Source organism: Hippopotamus amphibius, chromosome 13 (genome assembly GCF_030028045.1).
Source record: "Hippopotamus amphibius kiboko isolate mHipAmp2 chromosome 13, mHipAmp2.hap2, whole genome shotgun sequence".
Taxonomy (NCBI): domain Eukaryota; kingdom Metazoa; phylum Chordata; class Mammalia; order Artiodactyla; family Hippopotamidae; genus Hippopotamus; species Hippopotamus amphibius.
This window is the reverse complement of record NC_080198.1, coordinates 7,847,954-7,871,279: the sequence shown is the minus strand read 5'-3', so window position 1 is coordinate 7,871,279 and position 23,326 is coordinate 7,847,954. Positions and strand designations below refer to the sequence as shown.

At 45.5% G+C, this 23,326-nt stretch overlaps 1 protein-coding gene across 2 annotated transcripts in view; it reads left to right on the top strand.

The window, feature by feature from the left end:
- Window positions 1–23,326, top strand: part of LMCD1 (LIM and cysteine rich domains 1) — a 57,689-nt gene that overhangs the window by 6,020 nt on the left and 28,343 nt on the right. The window contains exon 2 of one of the 2 annotated variants that reach the window (XM_057705704.1): window positions 22,990–23,078. In XM_057705704.1, coding sequence (XP_057561687.1) covers window positions 22,990–23,078 — 89 coding nt within the window. The remainder of the gene's footprint in view (window positions 1–22,989; window positions 23,079–23,326) is intronic. The other variant, XM_057705705.1, reaches the window with a different exon arrangement.

The following is a 23,326-nucleotide window of genomic DNA, read 5'->3' as shown; positions in this document are numbered from 1 at the left end:
GTCTGGTGGAGAAGGTCTAGGATTACTACACAGGTTTCACATGAGATCAAGGTCTTCCTACACACTGATAGTGTGATTCAGGAGTGGCCCAGCATTTGCCAAAGGTTACCAGGCATCAGTACCTCTGATGTTTCTTGGCCATGACCAGGTGTATACTGTCATCCATGCCAAGTCAAAGCCATTTCCCAGATAGAGAAGAAGGACTTCCTGGATTTCTCCCTTGCTGTATTTCTAGAACTGTCTAGAGAGAAGGCTGGTAGAGAGACAATCTAAAGAATCATACAATATCATCCAGAAATTACTGAAGAAGCAATGATACTTAACAACAACAAAAAAAAATCCTAGAGATCCAAGTTCCAGAGCTTCCAGGAAATTCTATCCTGGGGACAAGCTTGGCCTCTGGAATGTATATCTTTACATGCCTGGTCAGCCTGACTCATGGTCTACCAATAACATGGGAATCAGGACCAAGCAAAACACAGCCCGAGCCCCCACCAGGACATGCTTTAAAAGGAAATAAGACTGCTGAAGGAGAAGAAACCAAAGGTTGTATTTGGCAAGTCTATCTTGAAGGATAAAGTTAGCACCAGCATCCAGCCCATGGCGGCTGTTTCAAATCCAGATGATAGATTGGTTTTTTTTTCCTCCTCCTGTTTTAAAACATGGGGTTCTTTGTAAAAATTAATCTTTGGAGAAAATGTGAAGGAATCATTATTTAAAAGAGCTGAAAAGAATCTAGTGGTCTGCTTGGTCAGTTCCTTCATTTAACAGATGGGACATGGGGGGAAGATGTCACATCCAAAATTTCATGTGACATAGCACAGATGCACTGACTCACAGCACCTTTTAAGAATGAAGGAGAAAAGGGTATCTTTTCTATTCCATCACTTCCATGCCCAGGGCACCCTTCCATTTCATGTCACCCTCATACCTTCAAAGCTCAGAAGGTCAGGTGAACAATTTGGTTGTGAGCATAGCTTTGGCCGCACGGTTTAGAGGCCACTTTTGAGAAGTGGTTAAACATGCACCCTTTGCAAGCATGGGGATCTAGATGTGACTCACAGTTCTGCCATTTTCTAGGTCTGCAACTACGTTGCTTATCCTCTTTGGACCTCTAGTTCCTTATTTGAGAAAGAGAGTTAATAACAGTTGTATATTTAAGCAATAGTCTAATGAGATAAAGCACATAAAGTGCCTGGATGCATAGTACATTCTCAAAATAATATTTCCTCCTGCTCTTACTGGTATGCCCTCTTCTCAGCCCAGAGCAGAAACCCCATAGGTAGTTACGTGCTAGAACGTGGAAGACCAAGTTCAGCTTACTGACGTCACAGGTGGCTTCTAAGATATCAGATTGCAGGACCTTCTCTTTGTAGCTAAACTTAGATCTAGCCATAAATAGACTCAGGTCACATCATCTGCAAAAATCACGACAATGGCAACAATTTGTCTTGGGTGTCCAGTTGCCACACTTCTAAAAAGCTGCCCTCCCCTGCGTTGAGACCATTTGTTGGCCCTAGCTGGGTGATCTGACCCAGGCACTTACTCTCGCCAAGGCCTCGGATGCCTTGCTTATAAGACAGGGTAATAGTCACCCATTTCTTCATTTAGCAGATATTTATTTAGTACATATTACATGCCAGGCAACATGCTGAGCACTCAGTACAAGGCAATGAATAAGAAAATTTTAGACCCTGCCATGTACACTTGAGTCCAGTAGAACGCGTTTTACATGAAGTTAAGAGAAGGGCCAAATAATGTCGGTGTTCTGTCATTCTGTGTGTTCCTTGACCTCCCACACCACACACACATATACGTGCATGCACGCACACACACACACACACACACACACACACACACACACCCCTTCCTTTTCCTTTGCTCTCTGCCCTCAGATTTCAACACTGCACACATCTGAGCCACCCCCAACCCCAGTTATCTCTACCGTGTAATAGTGAAATACGTATGACAATTCTGCTCCCAGCTATTGCATTTTAAACAGGGCATTGAATGAAGAGACGTCTGAGGCAAGGGGGCTACTGGCAGCCCTCAGGTACCACCGGTAAGCAGTGATCCCTTCAGCTCCCTTGCAGACACGTGTGGTAGACCAGCTGTCTGTGCTCAGCCCATTGTCCTCAGATGCAGTTCAACAGCCCAGGCTCTGTCCTTCGTGGTGTTGGTGTCAGGGGCACCAAAGGGCAGCAGCATGGGGTGAGAGCTCTTGGCTGACTAATGCCCCCATAAGAAACCTGCCTTAAGAAGGTAGCATCTATTTGGGCAGTATGACTAAGAGGCATTTCCACTTACTGATCCACGAGGCTGACCACCAAGGTGACTGACCCGGCTAATCCTCTGGCTGGAAGAGGTAGCGGGGAAAGTGGAGCCCAGCCCCACCCTCATCCTGGAGGAGAGCCACCCACCTGATGAGGCACACCTGTGCTCCCCACCCCAGCTTTGGCCTTGTGGTCACCAGTGTCCTTGTTAAGGGGTCTGGCTCTGATGCGGCAAGGAGTCAGCATTTGAGGCTTTTTTCAGAGGAAGTCTGGGAGGGAGATTTTGTTTTTCATCTTGTTAGTAGATAGAGGAGAAGTTTCTAGCCAGGGATCTGTGAACAGGAGAGGTTTTTAACCGGGGATCTGTGAATAGAATTGAGGGTCTCGAGGAACATAAATGAAGAAAAACATTGCATCCTTGTATACCTAACTTCTAACTAAAATATAACCTCTCCTTCCATTGTAAATGAAGGCAAAAGCCCTGGCAGTTTAGCATCCCCTGTGCTTTTTTTTTTTTTTTTTTTTTTCAAATCAAATAAAGCTATTGTACATGACATTTAAAGTTAGAAAAAGATAACTGGATACAGGCCCTGTGCCCTTCATATCAATGGAAATCTGATAGTCTCATATCCTCTTACAGCCAAGAGAGATGCCAGGCATACCACTCAGATTCATCCCCTTTCTGAAATAACAGTAATTAAATCCACAGCTGGATCTTGTTAACTAATTTAACAAAGGCACATACGTTACTAAATTACAGATTTGTTTTTATATATTGATATTATTTCAGTAATATTCATCTCCTTTGTAATACTACATATTTTAATTTGTGCATTTAAAACATGGTTCTGAGAAGGGACACTTTCATGTCAGACAGTCAGAAGGGCTCGAATACGTTAAGACCTCTGTCAAAATAAAGCTATACACACATACACAAATATACACATATATGCATATATAAATACACATGCACACGCACAACCATAGTGGACTAAGGTCTGAGATTCTTGGAGCAGACAAACTGGGTTCAAACCCCAGCTCTGCCACATGTTTCCTATTCGGATAAATCACATTACCTTTGAGCCTCAGTTTTTTTCATCTATAAAATGGGCCTTAAAGTTGTCCTCACAACAAGTATTTGACAAGTAATGAATGTGTGTTACACGTGAGTTATCATCACTATTGAAAGAGCCAGTGAGAGTGAAATGGCAAAGAGAATAAAAACGTTATTTTGATGAAACTTATTACCCACCTCTGATTTGACCGACTTTAAGAATTTATTCTGTGAAAACACATATTCCATGTAATTATTATAAGCCAGGGACTGAGCTGGGAAGCAGAGAAGTAAAAAGGAAAGGAATCCCAGAGACCGATGGTTTGAGAGACAGAACAGCCAGGCTGGCCATCAAAGAATCAAAGCAGTGCCAGAGGCCTTGATCAGATGTACAGTCGAGGGAGTGAGGGAGATCAGAAGAGGAAGTACTTAACCTCACCTGGGGAGGTCAGGGAAAGCTTACCAAGGAGGCGACGTCTGAGCTGAGTGTTGAAAGACAAGGATGAATGAGTATTAGGATCGGGTTGCAGGCCAGTTTTATGCATTCCAAGCCTGACATGCACATTCTGCATTTTATCTGACTTCTAATTTGGGGAATATCATCCACCTTGAACTACAGAGAAATGCATTCCTATGTATCCATCCATCCATCCATCCATCCATCCATCCATCCATCCATCCATCCATCCATCAGGCATGTCGAATAAATTCCTCATCTGAGAACCTGTTCCTCTTGCCTCTCAACCAAAACCCTTGGGGGTGCTAGGAGAGCAGAGCCTGGCGACTGGCATGCTTGACACTCCCAAACTCATCAAAGCAGTTCCAGCAAGCTCACCCCCAGTCAGCTTGAATTTTTGCAGGAAGGTATAGATTTGTGTTGTGTTCAAAGGGAAAAAAAAGTTGACAGAATATGCAACATATATGGAAAAAAGGAACATCCAGAGACACAGACACACCCACACACCCTCTGCAAAACTCAGCACGCTGTCCTTGTGAGCAGAATGTGAAAACACAATTCTGAGGACCGTAGGATGGTGTGTCCACCCCAAGTTTTATTCACCCTCCAATTCCCAAGTCATTTAAATGGTAATTAGAGGAAAAGCAACCCCACAGAGGATTCCTTGATGAACTGTGAAGATGAAAATCAGCCCTCTGAAATATGGGAACTTGAATAACAAGATCCAGAATCTTGCATCAAAGCAGTTCCTTTTGCACTGTTCTTCAGATTTCTGACTTGATCTGAGACTGTGGGTCCCTTCTTGCCATGTTTTTCAGCAGGTGATGCATCAAAGTGAAAACCACATGGTCTGGATATCAAAATGCCACTGGGATGATTGTTGTTAGCAGATTTTTGTCAGTTGCATATGGTAGGTTAAATGTTGCCAGGGGGCGGGGGGAATCCCAGATGATTCCCAGACAATTATCTGGAAAATAAAATCCTGGGTACCATCCCTGTGTTTGCAAGGATCTGACAAAGAGGTGAGGTTTGATGGAAAAGCTGTGTTTCCTCAAGTCTGTCCTCCTACACAGTCAATAGGCCCAAACAGCCCGTGGGGAAAACACACCATACACTAAGATTCACACTAATTAGAACAGCTGTTGCCACCCACCCGGTACCTTTTCCTTGGACTCAGCCCAGGGCTAATACCATCACAAGGGAAATCATCATATTCTTATTTGAATAATGATTATACGGTATATTTCAGCAATTAGAATTAAACTTTAAGAGGTGGAACAGGCCTTACAGGTTCCCTGGGTCAACTTCCTTATTTAACAGACAAGGAAAGAGATCCAGCAGGTTAGGTGATGTGCTCACGGTCACAGAGCTAGTTAACAGAAGAGCTAGGATTCGAATTCAGGGTGTCTTCGCATTTCCAGTTTAGAAAGATTTAAAAACTATTTTGTCCAAGTACTCCATCCAAAACCTTAAACAGGCGATGAACTGGGTGGCCAGATGCTATAAGAACCACTCACAAGCACTGAGACCTCTTCAAGAGATCTGGTTTTTTTGAACTCCTTTAATTATTAGACAGCTCTGTCTTATATTCAGCTAAAATCCCTGACCCGCTCTCTCTCTCTCTCTTTATCTCTCTCTCTCTCTGCAACTTCCCCCCGCCCCTCCTTGATTCTGTTTCCTTAGTTCCTTAGTTCAAGGATGCAATGGCCACTTTTTTTGAATGTTCTGGTTCTGGTTCACCAACCAAGTCCTACATATAGGTCAGGATTGAAGGCAGAGCATCTATTTATTGGGTTACTAGCTACCTGCTGGGAGACCCAGTGTCTGCTTTTCGCTGAGTGACATGGCCAACAGTCAGCCCCCCGTTTTTGTTTTGGCATCAGTTTTAGGACGTGTATCACCTCCTCCATGTGGCTAGGATGTCTCCCCCTCCTTCCATCTTCACCCACTTGTGTGCCACAAAACTATCCTGTTTCTGGGAAGACAGTTTTTTTTTTTTTTTTTTTTTTAAGTGGAAAGACGTGTCAAGTGAGAGGAAATAGGAAATTTTAAAGCATTAAGGGAGGAACTCCAAACCCATATAATAAACACTCATGAAAAATCAGCACTTCCACGTGTGAAGCATCTGATTAATAAAAAGGATTCAGGGGGCGGGGAGGGATAGGAAATCAGAGGCAGCTATGAAGGAAAAGAAAAAAACCTAGGTGAATAGGGTAATATCTTTCTGAAAAGCTTTTAAAGATGATTTGCAAAGTTATAGCTTATTATTATATGGAATGCTAGAACAGTAAGAAAATAATCTAACTTTTATAGCCTTATGACTCTTTCATCTGGAGGGAATGCTCAACAAAGAAATATAAAATTTGGTCATCAAAATTAACACGATTTCATTAAAAGACACCACTAAGAAAGTGAGAGACAACCCACAGAGAGAAAATATTTATAGTATATGAATATATATATATATGTCTGACAAAGGATTATAATCCAAAACATATAAATAACTTCTATATAATGTTTAAAAAGTAACCTAATTTTTAAAAGGTGAAGACTTGAACAGGCATGTCACAAAAGATGTCTAAAATGGCTAAAAAGTGTAGGGAAGGTGCTCAACCGCATTACTCATGAGAGAAATACAAATTAAAGGCACAATGAGATAGCATTATACATCCTACAAAATGAAAAAATTATATACTGACAATAGCAAGCGTTGATAAGATGTGGAGCAACTGGAACTCACGTGCATTGCCAGGGGGAATGTAAAATGACACAACCACTTTGGAAAACTGTTTGGTAGCTTCCAATAAGGTTGAATGTACGCCTACCCTGTGACCCAGTAGGGTCTATATCCACGAGAAAGGAGCACAGATATCTACCAAAAAACTTGGGTAAGAATAGTTTGAGAAGTTTTATTCTATTATAATAGCCAAGCTCTGGAAATAATTCAAACCTTCATCAACAGGAGAATGGATAAACAAGTTATTTTACATTTATATGACAGAAAAAAAACTACTTCATATTTTAAAATCTACTAATATATGGGTAATCTTAAATAAGCTGGACAGAAGAAATCACACACAAAAGATGACATATGGTATAATTCCATTTATGTGAGATTCAAAAACAGGCAAAACCAATCAACAGTGATGGAAGTCAGAACACTGGCTACCTTTATAAGAAGAGGTTGTTACTGACTAGAAGGGGGCATGAGGGAACTTTCTGGAGCACAGGAAGTATTCTATATCTTTATCTGGATGGTGGTCACAGGGGATATATATGTAAAGTAATCAAGTGAACACTTGAGATTTGTGAATTTTTACTGCATGTAAATTTTACCTTGAAGCACTGTTGGACAATAATCAAGACAATATTTGATAAATAGTGGGAAAGGGTTGCATATTCAAGCAGAAAGATGTGTAGACAAAGAGGTTGGGGGCTGAGTTCTTGCTGCAACCCCATGGAGGTACCACTTTAGCAGACAGCTCTGTCCCAGGGACCTGCCACTAAGACACTTTAGGATCTTTCCATTGACTTTAGTCGGGCATTAAAGTTTCTCTGTGATGGGGCCCTGTTCATCCTTATCCATCACTACAACATTTCCCTGAAAATGCTTGTTCTTCCTCACTTGCATACTAAAAGGCCTTCCTCTCCATGGGCCAAAGTTCCATCCATTCCTCAGTGCCCTCCTCCATGAAGTCTGCAATGCAGACGCAGTTCTCTCTCCTCCGAACTCCTAGCATGGATTTACTCTCCTACTGAATAAACATTTAGGTTCCTAAATGGCCCTGGGACACATACTATCGCAGCCCTGCCTGCTTAACTCCTGTCCTGTAACACCTTTTTTGTCCCTACATCCTCCATTCGTAAGCTCCTTGAGGGCAGGGACCATGCCTTCATTCCCCTTTGTGTCACCCTGGAAAGGCTGGCATAGAGTAAGGGCTCAGTAATATTAATAGACAGAAAGGGAAACGGGATGGAATCAGGATACGAGAGAGAAGGAAAGGTATCAAAAAAGAGTAGGAGCAAGTTGGTTCTCCTTCCTGACAGAGGCAAGGAATCCTGAGGGGATAGAAAGGGAGAGAGAGGGGATGGGGGTGGAGGACTCAGACAGATGTGGAATAGAGTGGGTGAGACCACTGACCTCTTGCACAGCCCCATACACATTGCTTAACCTAAAACCTTCTGATTTGTGGACCACTATCACAACTGGCAAATGGGAACAGGGCCAGAGGAGTGGGAAAAAGACTCCTTGGGAGTATTTAGGAAGGATCTTAGGATGAAAAGGAAATAAGAGTGAGGGGGATGGGGAAGGCACCATTCCAAAGCAGATTCTGAACTTCTGAAGTCTGGCCCCAAGTTCTATTATCCTCCTTCAAACTTATCTATAAAAGGATGGACTTTAAGATGGCCGATGGGCCAAGCCTTCATTTGTTTCAGACAACAAACTCAAACCTTCATCTGAACCCTGAGGCCCCTGTTTCTGGCTGGAAGTATCTTCAGAACAAACTCCAGTGATTTCCCTGGTCTGGGGAGGTAGTTGGCTGGGATCTGTAAACAACAGCAGCCACATCTCAGGAGTGCTGGCCCTCCTGAGAGACAGGATCCAGCGGGACGACTGAAAATTGGCTGAAATTGAGTCCAAACCACTCAGAGCTCAGACCGATATCTACTTTAAGTTTCTAGTCCTTGATGAATATTTATACCAAAATAGGGCCAGTGGAAAAGTTCCATCTGTGTGGATTTCAAGAGTTTTGCCTTCCCTCAGCCACGTTGACCAAACCCAGGAAAGTGGCGGAATCACTGCCAAGGACGTGCTCTTTGAAGTGCAAGAAAGTCTGAGGAGGCCCTGGACCCATCATATTTCTTCTTATCCTGAAAGCTCAGGGTCGGCACTCCCTTCTTTTAAAATGCTTCATATCAGCACCTCTTGGTGCTTGCCAGTTTTAGCCCGGCCTTTGAAACCACGCTGACCGTGAACACTTTTTTGAAAGAGTGGATAAGCCTATTCGAAGCCCTGCTGGGTGAAATTGCTTTGTTGCTTGCTGTTTTTCCCATCTTTTGAAAATCTGAATGGTCCAGTTAATCACTTTAATTCTCCTCTACTTTGCTAGTAGGAAAGTGGCCCCAAATTGTCTCCTCAGTTGTATTAGCCATTCCATACTCCTCGGAACCAAAACACCAGAAACTTGAAGCAGTCCTGTTCTTCGTATGAGGGGCAAAAACAGAAGCCTTGCCCTTGCACTTGGCATATTAACTGCCCTTATCAAGCACAGGCTATTGTGCTACATAGTTTTTTCCTGATCTTTACACAAATCCCATATTACAGATGACTAAACCAAGGTTCAGAGGGACAAAGTAAATTGCCATGGTGACTTAGCTAATGTGATGTACATGAATTAAATGCTCAGTTCCCCCTCTTCCCTTGAAACCATTTCTCATCTATACTGAACATGTTCACAAGGTTACAGAACGATGGGCCATGAACTTGTTGGTCACAAGATGAATTGAGTTGGTACCCAGGTACGCATTAACAATGTTGAACCACGTTAGTCAGAACTTGTCCCCCTTTTCAGTTCTTTCATCCTTTGGATTATATCCAGGAGAAAGTCTCCACCTGGGGCTAAAAGGGCTTTAACACCTGGATCTCTTGCCCAACGTCACTGTGAACAGATGGAGAGTGGTCCTCAGTTTCACAGCTTTAAAACGGCAAGAGTATTAGCTAGAATTTAATATTGCTGTTTCATATTTATTATATTTTTTATGGTTACCTCCCACTTTTTCAAAACAAACAAATTTTTATTGAAGTATAGTTGATTTATAATGTTGTATTAGTTTTGGGTGTACAGCAAAGTGATTCAGTCACACACACACACACACACACACGTGTATATATATATTCTTTTTCAGATTCTTTTCCATTATAGGTTATTACAAGATATTGAATATAGTTTCCTGTGCTATACATTAGGTCCTTGTTGTTTATCTCTTTTATACACAGTAGTGTATATCTGTTAATCCCAAACTCCTAATTTATCCCACCCCGCCCTTCCCATTTGGTAACTGTAAATTTGTTTTCTATGTCTGTGGCTTATTTCCTATTTTTATACATTTTAGGGTAAAGGTTTTTTTTCAAGAAATATGTTTTTTAAGTGGTGTGTTTGAAGAAAAATTATTAGTAAACAATCACACAGATGGTATACTGAGGACAGGATTCAGGAAGAAGGAACATAGGGGTTCATAAACATCTGATACTTGATAATCCCTGATCTCTACAGCACTTTCCCATTTTCAATATCTCATATAAATTACCACATTAGATTCTCACAACAACCCCATGAAGCTGGTAGGAATTAGGATCTGTTTTCAAGATGGTCCATTTTAAAACACTGAGGTTCAGAGAGCAGAAACAGCTCAGCATGGCCATACAGGCAGTGAAAAAGGCAGCCAGGGCTCAGGTTCAACTCCAACACGCACAGTGCCCTGCCAGCACTCTGCCAGCACATCATGTCAAAGGCAGGAGCAGATGAAAGGATGTTCCAAAGCAACGAGCCAAGGGCAGAAATGCCACAGAAAGTCTGCAGAACTTGATGACTCTCCCGATTGGCCTGAGTTTTCACAAGTTCCCAGTGCTTGTACGTATTCTATTTCATGGACAAGCCTGCGTTTGCTCCATTCTGAGTTTCTCTAGAGAGTCTGACTCTCTCTACTGAGTCACCTTCCACAAGGTTCAGAAACTGGTTCTCCCATCAGGGCAACATCTGCTACCTTCTGAGGCCCACCACAGAGGGGATGACACAAACTAGCAGTGGGCCCCTCAGAGAGGAAAAGGCAGCTTCCGCCCAGTAAGAAGAGCATTTCTTCCAGCAGTTGACTAGGGTTCAGACCGCAGGTCCGGCTGACTGTATGAGCAGGGATTCCATAAATGTGGGAGAACCAGTGGGTCTGGGTGGCAAAGGAGGGGAGCTGGCAATTTCATCAGTCTATCCACAGAGAGTTTGCAGGAGCTGAACACACTCCTGGAGCTGATGCCAAGAGCCAGAGGGAAGAGCTGAAGCCCTCTGAGCAGACTGATGCATAAGAGCGAAGCATCCTGAGAACCAAGGGGAGACCAGAGCCAGATCTAGAACCTTGGATGGAGGAGGGAAGCGAATGCGGGGAGCAAGAAAGGCTGCCCACGTGGGTGGGGTGACCAGAGGAGGCTAGAATTCTGGAAACCAAAGGAAACCAGGATCGATCTCTCTTCTTCCGACTTGTCCCACAGACATCAGCATCAGATGGAAGATGTCTGTTATGTGTTAGCCTTTAATGCACCAAGGAGCACTGCTCGAAGGCAAAACTGAAAGCATTATCAAGGATGCTACAGAAACCCATGTTTATCGAGGAGCTACAATGTGCAAAGCACTGCCTTAGGCACTGGCGACCGAGCAATGAACTAGACACACAGGGAACGTACCCCCGTAGAACTTACAGCCCAGCAGGGAAGAATGACATTAAACAGTCATATCCATGATTAAATAACTACAGTCACAGTAGGTACTACAAAGAAGTACAAGATGCAGGCTTTTCTAAGACCCTGTGATAGGGGCACCTGAAGGACAAATAGGAGTTTGTTAGGTGAAGGCAGAGAGATGAGGGAGATGGTTCAAGCAGAGGGCACTGCATATGGGCCGGCTTAGAGGTAGAGAGGAATTTGGCATCTTTTCTAGGGCATATGGTTAAATGAATAATTCTAAATTACTCCAGAGATAATTTTCTGGAAAGGAACTTGGCTTCAGTATCTCTGATTTTACATTTTCATTGTGTTACACGAGCTTCAAAGGTGGGACCTTGAAAGTGAATGATGGTCTGCTAATTTCTATTTCATAAAAATGAAAAACTTGGCCTAAATCCTCTTTAAGGTGTTTCCCTTTCTAAGAATCTGAGATTTTTCTTGTGTTGGGTTTTCTTAAATGCTGAATTCAACTCTATAGAATATGGACAACTAGTGCTTTATGTAGGGGAAAACCAAGGAAAGGATGAAATATTTGAAAGTGTATTTAATGTTAGTTTTAAAAACATATGATAGCAATAAAGAGAGAAGAGGGAAGTCGTTTATAAGAAGGATACTTGTTTTAAACCAAGAAAATGTCTTGTGAAAGATCCGCCCTAAAACACAAGTGCTTTTTTCCATCAAGGCACCAGTGTTGGCTGAAGGAAACGTGTGTCTCAATGCTTCCCTTGTCCTGTATGTTAACCGTGAGATTCCCAGCAGGAATCATTTATGGGAGCAAAGCCTTCAGACTTTTAATAACAGTGCTGTACATTTACACCACACGTTTCCTTTTAAGATAGTGAGATTCAGATAGGCAAGATAAAAAATTCTCCAATTTGGTTTGCTACGTCCCCACCCCCGCCCATTTCCAAAATTAACTCCAATAAAAGTGTGTTATCCTTGGAAAGCTCAGTGACGCTGCAAGTTCAGAATTCAGATGCACACACACACCCCAAATTACATCCTTATAGGAAGCTGTTCTCAAGACATCAGGCCTCTAAAATCAGCAGAGTCTTTGTAACCCTGGAGAGATATAATGAGTAAATGTTGCCAGCCTCAAGCTTACAATTTTGTACTTGAGAAGGAGTCTATTAAGGATGCAAACCTAAGCACCATGCAGCCAATGAGATTTTCACTTCCAAGTGTAACCTGGGGAGCTCCTTGGTAAACCTCTAGATATGATTCCCAGAAGGACTGGATAACTTCTGGCTCCGAGTGAGGCCGGTGGCTTGACTTACATCTCCCCAAACGCCGGCAGGGCCTATCCAAGAAAGAAAAAAGACAACTCCAAGGGAAAAAAGATTGTGTCGGAGCCTCTGGAAACAGTTAAGTTAGGCAGGAAATGCCAGGTCAGCTCCTGCCCTGTGGGAATCTCTTTCACAGCTGATGAAACAGTGCCCATGCTCTGGGAACCTGAGTGTCTCAAAAGGTCCATAAAAAGTCTAGAGGTGGTTGGGGGTGGAGGGCAGGGAGGCACACTGGGTAATTAAGCAGCCAGGAGCTGCTCAGATAATGGGCAGGCTTTTCTAGAAAAGGGCAATTCTCAGAAACAGGTGAGAAGGGTTCTTCCCCGGGCGAGTTAGATCTGTCTGTGCTTTGCAATGCTGCTATTCACGGTACAGTGTCCGCAGCTGGTTCAAAGGGAGCTCGAGTCAAAGGGAAATGAGAGTTCAGTCCCAAAACTCCTATCACTTGCGTCCAGCAGGGTCCCTTATACAGAAGATTTGTGGACCTGCTTTGGGTACAACCACACATAAACATCAGCTGTCAGCAAGAGGCTGGCAGCCCAAGAGGCTGCTTTGCTTTCCTCCTGGGTCATCATCATTTTCCTCCTGCCCACGGAACGTTAAAGAAAGGAGGCAGAGTCCTGGGCGGAGGCTGACAACGGCCTGCATTTTCCACAGCCATCACGTAGATCCAGCCCCCCGCCATCAGCGGCTCGGTTTAGGATGTGGGACTTTTTGTCCTGCTAGTGCTCCTCTTTTCCAAAGTGACCCCAGCCCCATCACCTGTGAAAGGTAAAAGATACTCTGCGAATATTTCGAGGCTGCCACCTTGCAAGGGCTCTGGCAGTGCCAGCGGGGAGAGGAGCCTGGCCACGCCAGTTGGTTAGAATTGCTACAGTATTCTGTCCAAATGGCCCTTGTGTCAGGTCTTTCCATGAGCTGCCAGCCCTTGAAAAATGTACTGACTTGAGTCTTGTCGCCTCTTGGCTTATTTTTTGATGAAAGTGCTAAAAATACAAAAGAGTCAATGTATCGAAGAGGCAGACAGAAAGAAGGAAAAGAAAAAAGGGGTCGATAATCCCCTATGGTAGCTGCCTGCGCGCTCGGTGTCCGCTCTGTGCTCCCAAGCGATGATGTGGTACAAGGCAGACATTACTAACAGACTCAGTGGAGCAGGCCAGATAACATACGCAACGGTGGTGGCTATAATTCCTTTTCAGTCGGGGGCAACTTCCAGGATGCAGCTGGCCGGGCATGGGGTCAGCTGTAGGGGTGGGTTTAGCACCAGCCACCCCAAAGGCAGGGGGTCTGGGCATGCATACTTTTCTGGAACCAGCCTCAAATCAGTGAGGCTTGTCTGACAGCAGTGGGAGGAGGGGAGGTAAAAGCAAGGTCTTCAAACAGAGAAGGCTTTCATTGTATATTTCCCTGTCCACATATGGATTTGCTTTTCTACTCGGTGTTCATAGCCAGATTAACCCTTTTCATTCACACGATGCGAACTTTGGGAATCTCTAATCATTTCTTCCATGGGAGGGGAACAGAACCAAATAAGTGATTACAGCTATTCAAAATGTTCTGTAAAGGGTCCTATATGGTGGTTAGGAACTTAAGTGGGGAGGGGAGGGGAGAGGAGACCCAGTCTAGGAAAATCAAGGACCTCCCTGAGGAGGTGATAGGAGGAACTGGGTGGTCGTTTCTAGAACTTTCCTGGAACGTGCTCATCAAGGAGCCTGAACAGATGATTGGGACCCACTTCAGGGACAGCTGATGTGGGAGACACAGGAGCAACAGGCCCCTTCACCCCACAAAGGGCCTGGGCCCACCGTGCTTCCTGCTCAGCTTTCACGTGCTCTAGAACATCTGTGAGTTCAGTGCTCCTTCCTGGCCACCCTGATTTTAACTTCATTTTACCTGTTAAACATGATGTATTGAGAGAAAAGGGACAGCTCCTGGACATATATCGAGAGAAAACTCTAATTCAAAATGATAATACACCCCAATGTTTATAGCAGCACAATTTACAACAGGCAAGACAAGGAAGCAACCTAAGTGTCCGTTGACAGAGGAATGGATAAAGAAGATGTGGTACATATACACAATGGAATATTACTTGGCCATAAAAAGAATGAAATATTGTCATTTGCAGCAACACAGAGGCAATTAGAGATTATCATACTAAATGAAGTCAGAAAGAGAAAGACAAGCCACATGATATCACTTATATGTGAAATCTAAAAAAAATGATGCAAATGAACTTATACTCAAAACAGAAACAGACCCACAGACATAGAAAACAAACTTATGATTACCAAAGGGGGGTGACATAAATTAGGAGTTTGGGATTAGCAGATACAGACAACTGATATATAAAATAGATAAACAATAAGGTCCTACTGTATAGCACAGGGAACTATATTCAATTAAAAAAAAAAAAAGACAGTAAAGGAGAAGATGGTATATTTTGCCCCAAACCCAAATTCTCCTAGAACTCAACCTATACAAACTATCTTGATGGACAGAACCAAAACAAACTCCAAACGAAACACCGTTTCTTACAGGGAGTGAAAAGTACTCTTGCTGGGCATTTGTTAACATCTTTCTTTGGGACACCAGACCCTCCTAGCATCCTGAGCTAAATCCATCAGACTAACTCTCCCCACCACACACAGTCCATGGGATAAATTTCAACACACACACGTAACAGGAAAAATAACTGAATCTTTACCCTAAGATACTAGCGACTCCACCACTTCTGCAATCGGCTTGTCACCTACCCAGTGTTTTCCTTTTCTGTCACTTTAAATAGGATTGGTCTTTAAAACCAGAAAGAAAAAAGAAACAGTTTTCCAGGCACAGAATTCTAAGCACTAAGATCAGTAGGGCTCATCTCAATTTGTTTAGTCTGTGCATTTTTATCCTCATTACACAATTTAGGAAAAGGGGGTCTAAATTGAAGAGATTTCTTCACATCCGTGCTTGTCCAGACAGAGGAAGAGAAATTCCCAAGGAGCAAACATGGGGGAGACACAGTAGATTTGGACACACACACACTCTGCCCCCAGATAGGACCTCTAATGTGGACAAGGACGTTGCTGCTGCCTTTATCACTGTGGTTTTAGGAGGCACTTTATCCGAAGTTGTCTCCATGGCTGACTTACACGTCATCGTGGAGCGCGTGGGTCGGACGGCGCAGGATGGAAATTTGGAAAAGGGGAGAGACTGCCAGCATTCGGTTCTGCACACCCTTGTCTGTTGCTACCATGTTCTGAGCCAGCCCTCTTAAGGCAGAGGGGATAACAGACAGAACCTGCCAGGGTCTGGGCTACACACCCCACTCTTTCCTACTTGGGGAAACAGGGTTCTCTTGGCCAAGACGTGAAGCCACAGCCAGGCTGGGCTCCTGCGTCTGGCATGATCCCTCAGTCCCCCCGCTTTGGCCCCGGATGAGTAGGGGGAGGACCACCCCTAACCTCAGGCCTGGCAGAGGGTCTCAGGACCCATGAGAGCCCCCGAGGGGCATCTGGCGGCCAGTGAAATTTAAAGGAAGTGGAAGGGTGTGGTTTCCCCTCTGTCTGGCTGTTAAGAAAGTTACTGCACTTGGCATGAAAGCCTGTGAGGAAGGCCGGTGCCACGGCAGATGGGGCTGAAATGAAAGGGCAATAACAAAAGTCCGGCGGCCTGTAAAAACTCACCTTGGAGCAGGTGGTGGTCTGTGAGTGGAGAACGAGAAGGAGAGAAGTTAAGCCAAGGAGCTGAGAGCCTTCAAGTCCAAGTTGGAACAGCCGAGGGCCCAGGGGTGAGGTCCAGTTGTTCCCAAACTTCTCTGCCCATTAAAATCCCCTAGGGAGATTCCAAAAATGCCCACAGCCTGTGGCCCATCCCCAGAGATTGGGGCTAAATCGCTCTGGGATTCAGCCATGGCTTTGGAAGTGTGAAAAGCTCCCCAGGAGATTCTAATAGGCACACAAGTTTGGGAACCAGTGATGTAGCCCCTGGCTACTCAAAGTGTGGTCCCCGGACCAGCAGCATTGGCTTCCTCTGGGAGGCTGGAGTACTGCGGAATATCTGGCTCACCCCAGACTTGCTGGTTAACTTGAGAAGTGCCCCCCCCACCCCCCGCCACACACACAGACCAGGCTGAATCCTACGCAAGACAATCTTTTTTTTTTTAATTTTTTAATTTTTTGGCTGCGTTGGGTCTTCATTGCTGCTCATGGCTTTTCTCTAGTTGTGGCGAGAGGGGGCTACTCTTCGTTGTGGTGCGCGGGCTTCTCATTGCGGTGGCTTCTCTTGTTGCAGGGCACGGGCTCTAGGTGCACGGGCCTCAGTAGTTGTGGCACATGGGCTCAGTAGTTGTGGTGCATGGGCTTAGTTGCTCCGTGGCATGTGGGGTCTTCCCAGCCCAGAGATCAAACCCACGTCCCCTGCATTGGCAGGCGGATTCCTAACCACCGCACCACCAGGGAAGTCCTCAAGTACAACCTTGCGGTACATGCCTTTTCTCCTTTCTGGCCTTTGTAATTGTATATTTATGTGAGTTATTACAGAATTCAGCATAAGGGCCCCAAAATATCTAGGAAAGACTTCTTGACATTGCCTACAGTGCACGGGTTAAATTAAAATGTAAACTTCGGTCAGAGCATGAACGCCAGCTCCCTGGCCTGGTCCGGGTCCTGAGCATTCGTGACCTGCCGTCATTTCAGGCTTCCAGGGCAGGGAAGACAAACTAGGTGAGGCCGGTGCCCGGCCTTCTCTCCCACAGGCACTGCCCGTGGTTCTGATTCACTTTCTCCTCCGGCTGCCACCTCTCCCACTGAAGCCTGTCTGTTGCCTTGAACGTCTGCACTTATGTAGCAGAGCAGGGTTAACGGGTAGAAATTCTGGGAGCAAGGTGACCATGATGCTGGCCCACTGCCCCCACCCCTAACCCTCCCAGGACCGCCCATCCCTACACAAACGGTGCCCACCCCTTTGGACCCAAGTGGCCCACGGCCCCAAGTCAAGGCTGGGCGCGTGGGAGGCTGCCTGGGGTCTGGAGGTGCCCGGTGTGGTCAGAAGCCACAGGGTCTGGATTCCAAAGCCCTGACTGTGAATCACATCCTGAGCGTCATGTCCTGTCAGTTCTCTGAGCTCGTTTCTCTCATCAGCCAAATGCAAGGTATTGACATCCTAGGGTCGTTGTGAAAACCAAGTGAGATAAAGGGTGTGCATACACTTTGTAAGCTGTAAAGTGCTGTACCTGTGGTGGGAAGTGCCACAGAGCTTTAGATGAGCGCGTAGCAAAGAAGTAAGACCTGCCTGGTTTCACTTCCTGGCTCTACTGCTTATTGGCTACTGGATCTCAAAGACGAGGCGTAACCTCTCTGGGCCTGTTTCCTCGCCTCAAAACGAGGCTACTAAAAGTGCTTCTCTTGTGGCTTCATCAAGAAGCTTAAATTAAACATGAAAATACTTGGTGTACGCCCCGCATGTAAGATGTACGCAATCAACGTTAGCTACTCTCATAACCCTTAGGAGAGATAAAACAGTTTTGCTTCAAGTTATAATGCAAATAAGGACAGACTAAGGAGACTGCCCTTTCCCAGAGGGGCTGCAGTCCAGACCGTTCTGAAGAGGCAAGGTGCTTCTCCGCTCTCAGACTCACGGTCCTGCATCACCTGCTGACTGGGAATAATGACTGTACCTCCCAGGACTGTCATCGTTGTTAAGGAACAGCATGCTTTTGTAAGGGAATTCGCCTCGTAGACTGTCGAGCTGTTTTTATGTTGGCATTTTTGAGCGTAGTTGGATAATTTCAGGATCATTTTTCTGTATAGGATCTCAGTTTTCTTCTGGACCTTCTCATAACTTCACTCCTCCCTCACCCACCTCCATCCTCTCTCCACCTTCTCTCCTGGGACCCTGGGGGAAAGGGGATGTTTTTAGGTAACAAAGCACATTGACCAGTAACACAGGTGTGCGTATAGAGCTTACCTGTAAAAGACAAGCCAGACTACTTGGCTTGGAAGAGAATTTAGTGGCAATTCAGAACACGCCAGCAAACCCATGGATAATCACGAGGGCATGGGAGGGTGTTAAGGTATAGTTTTCAAAAAGGTAAAATCATGATTCTTGTGCAGCTATAAAATGAAACTTAGCAAAGCTTATATTCAACTGATTATGCAGTGAAGGAACCAGCAAGAGGTTTAGACCAGTTCAAAAAGCACTTGAGGAGCTAGGAGTTTATAGGCCATTCAACGTTAGGACAAGATTGATAGGTTAGGTACATAACTACTTAATGTCCAGACAAGATTGATAGGTATTTAACTAGCAAATGCCCCACAGGGCACTAAATCATAACTTTTGGGGTTATCTTCTTCAAAAAGATAAAAACTATTTGTATTGGTATCTGTACTGGACAAATATCTACAAGTGAACACGGAACTTCACTGCGTCAAAGAATAGCACGGAGTAAATTTCTCTAGATAACCCTTGCGGGGATGGGGTGGGCGTGGGAGACAGTGGCATATTGCCACCATATGACATTGAAGGGTGTGCCACCTGCCTTGCTGCCTTCCATCCAAGTTTTGGATTTTTTTTTTAACAATGGTAAATATTTACCTCACTTCACAAACAACCTTTTCATCTGACATGATGCTTACAACAGGCCCACTGGGGCAAACAGGGCAGAGAAAACTCATTTCCAGGGGAGCATACAGAGTTGCACGAGGAGGGAGAGAGGCTGGGCTTGGAGGAGAATCCCGTTTTCTAATTCTGTCTCATGTTTGCCCTTCTCTGTTCCCCTTCATCTCAGCCGCCCATCGCTCTCTGCGGCAATTTTCCCCTTTCAGGCTTCCCTTGGGGTTCACGGAAGGTAAGTGCTCGAGGAGGGAGGAGACCCTGCTGCCCCCCCAACCCTTTATAGCGAAGGGGCTCCTGCTCTCATCCAAGTCCCTTTAAGTCCCCGACACCATTCAGTTCCACAGCATGAGATGAACCACGTCCCGCTGTCCTGAGCCAAAGAAAATTGTCCAAACACTTTATCCTCCCCTTCAGTAAAAGGACAGAATGGATGCTGCATTCCAAGAACCCATTTTTTTAAGTGGTGGCTCCTTTCAAGTGCTTGTCTTCTCGGCTACTGTGAGCCACTTTGCCATCTTTCATCTGAGACGGCATCCACATCAGAGAAACCTGCTGTTTACAAACCGGGATAATCTCGTTTGAAACACTTGTTCTGGTTGATGTTTCCCCCTCGCCAATAAACAGGATCCTCCTTTTCTGTGTCAGGGAGAGCTGGGTCTGTCTGACTCCTGGGTGAATAGCACGTAGTAGACCAATGGCTGTTTACTGTGTTAAACAGTCAGCCAGGAAACTGGCAGCAAGTGTGGCCTGAAGGCCCAAATTGGTTTCTTCCTTGTGAGGCCATTTATTTTTCTTACCCATAGATTTCTGTTGCCAGGGAAACTGTCCCACCAGCAGGATGGAGACTCAGGCCAACCCTGCTTCCTGCACCCCATCAAAGAGGCAACATTTATAATCATGAAACAAAGTAGGGAGTAAGAAAGAATATGGGGTATGCAGTTAGAAAAGTAGTTCCTCTGAAGTTCTCTAGAACTCTGAAGCTGGGAAAAAAATTTTTTGAGACCATCTGATTCAGAGTATGTATATACGAGATGTACTGAGAACAGCAAACACTTAGCACATAATAAGTGCATGCTAAGCCCTTTCCATGAAGCAGCCCATTGAAGCCTCTCGGTGACTCCACGAGGCAGGGTGGTTCTTATTGTCCCCACAAGACAGATGAAGACATAGACTCCACAAGGCAGTCGCTGGCCCAGGTCCAGCAGAAGAAAGGGACAAAGCTGGGACAAACACCCAGACCTCTGACCCCGAAGCCTAGACCTCTTGACTTGAAACAGCTGTTTTCTGTCCATCTCTCTTCTTGCCTCTGTCCTAAGCAAGCTCTTCAAAGGCACTGGACGCCACTGTCCATCCAGCATCTACCACTTTTATTTGATCATATAATCCGTCCCGCCTCCAGCCATGAGCCACTTTGTAACATCCTGCAGAACATGGATTCCGTGCAACAGGATGTGGGCCACCCCAACCCAGGCCAGTTTGCTCATTTTCCAGAGGACCAGCTTGGGTGGGGCAGGGAAAAGAGTCGCCTCTAGCTGCACAGCTAATAAAGGCCAGAGTTGGCACCATAGGGTCAGCGCCCCGCCCCACGGGCCAGAGCTCGGCCGCACTGGGCTGACTTACATCTACACCAAACCCTGAGCCAGCAGTTCAGCTCTCGCGGCCAAGCATCAGGGCTAATCCCCTCGTCGGATGGCTGGTAACTCAGCCAGTCATCACGACAGGGCTCAAGCGGCGGGGTGATTTGCCACTTAGGAAATGCTCCCATGTAGCTCTTCTGTTTCAGGCTTTGCTGCCTTGGGGTCGATCTGAAACCACCCAGCGAGGAAGCCTGATTCATGAATTGTATACCTCCCCCCCAAAACTTTCAATCACTTAAATACGAAGTGTAAAGGGATCGTTGTATTTCAACTAGTAGAATCCAGTGTGTTAGGAAAGAGAGGCAAGGTTTTCTATGCAAACAGCTTTAGGGAGCAAAGTTCCGCCCATGAACTTTGGGGAGCAAAGTTTCGCCCACAGAAGTTCCCCAGTTCAGACGACAAAATGGTGGTGAGCTATGTCTTGGTTTTCCATTTTGACATGAATCTAGCACAGGATATGCACAAATATGAACCTGCATCCCTCCAAATACGTGCCACACGGCTCTTATTCCCAAAGCTTGTGATGGTGTATTACACAGCCCAGAGTTAGTGTGTGAGAACGTGGTGTCAACAACAGTCGCCAAGTGGGAGGTGTGGAGCTGCGTGTGATCACAGGAAGACTTGGGTGCGAGAAGAGAAATGTTGTGAAGAATAACTGTTTCTTTCCACGTCCTTCTTTGAATTCTGACACTAGCAGTGAGGATGGCCTCATGTCTTTTTCCCACTTAAAAGCAGAAATAGCAGAGGTACCATGCCCCAAAGAGCGTGCTCAGATCATGACACTTTTGCCATCCAGCACTTTTGTACCTTTCTGCCCTTGCAACACCTCCTTCTCCTCCTTTTCTGCCTGCTCACTTTGCACACCCCCAATCCCGAGTCACCTCCTCTGAGGAGCCTCCCTGGATTTCCCATTCGGGTTAACACCTTCCTCTGTGCTCCTAAAGTCTGTGTGCAAAATAGCAGCTATGATTTGCAGTGCCTAAGGTGGTTGCGCACCTTATATGCCTTATCTGTACCCATTTGACAGATAAGAAAACTGAGGCCCAGTTTGCCCAAGGCCATGCAGCTGTTAAGTCATGAAGCTGAGTTTGGAATCCAGGTCTCTCAGGCTCCAAAGTCCATGTCGTTCTACTACACAACAGGCAGCTATCCTTGCCTCAGACTTACCCCTTCCCAGGAAAGGGGATAAGTAGTGTTTCTCTATCTCCCCCTAGACTGTGTGTTCCTCTAGGGCACCACAAGTCTCACGATGTATCCCTGTGCCTGACACACAGCGGATGCTAAATAAGCGGTTAAATGAATCAACCGTTTGTTGAATAAGAAGCTTATCCCTTTATCTTACAAGTTGATGGAACACTACTTTTGATAAAATCCTAGTACCTGTGGTACCCATCCCAAGTCAGCCCCCCACCCCCAGCAGCGAGTCAGGTCAGTTTCTCAGCCGGCAGATCCATAACCCCCCGCTTCTTCAAGTTTCACGTCATATGAATCTCCTAGGAATTTTGTTCAAGTGCAGATTCTGATTCGAAAGGGCTGAGACCCTCACGGGTGGGGCATCTCCTGCAAGCTTCTGGTGATGCTGCTGGTTCGAAGACCCCCATTTGAGAGCCAGTTGGGTCTAAATACATCAGCCAGCAGCAGCCGATGCACTCTGGCTACCTTTGGCTGGTAACAAACCATAAAACCTGTCTCGTGCGTTGCTCTCCTTCCAAAAGACAACCAGATTTCAAATGCTCCTCATTTTCCATGATTTAGCAAAATATGAAAGTTATGCTTTGAGCTATAAACATTTGGCAGCATGAACCTTTGTTTGTGCCTGTAGCTTCGGTTTAATCACACCCTATCAATAAATCACAAATAAATGAGAGCGTGGAGACACTGGCTGGAAGATTCCATTCCAGTGACAAGTGGATCAGGGGAGTGGGCGAGGGTGGGAGAAGAAGCAGATGAGCCCCCAGTGCATTTTTACTGGGAAGGACCCCACCCTTCCACACGTGCCTACCCCGTGGCCACTTTCCCGGCTGGTCTCCTCTGTTCCCGGTAAACAGTAAAGCCATGGCTTATTCATCTCAAGACCTTTGAACCCCACACAATCGCTTTGCTGGCATGCCAAGTCTTTAGAGGTCAAGCATTCCCGGTCCAAGACGCTTGGAAGGAAAACACCCTCTTTTCTGTCTCCTTTTCCAGATGTCCCTGGGCCAGCAGCAGTCAGCAAGAGGTGTGCCTTGTCTGAGATGCAAGGGGACGTGTTCGGGCTTTGAGCCACATTCATGGAGGTAACGGAGTTTGTCAGGAGAGGTTCTGACTGCCTTCATTTCTTGGCTGTCCTTTCTGGGAACCCGGGTCGTCCTCTGCTGGGACTGCTTAGGATGCATGCGTTGTTGGCGGACTGGCTCTGGGGTGAATGCATCCTTGCTTGGCTTAATTCAGAAATGACAGAAAAGCCCTTGAGAAGCCAAGATGAAGAAGGCGTTCAGGGCTTTATAAACCATTTGCAGGTGGAGGCTGCCAGGCTCAGCCGGGT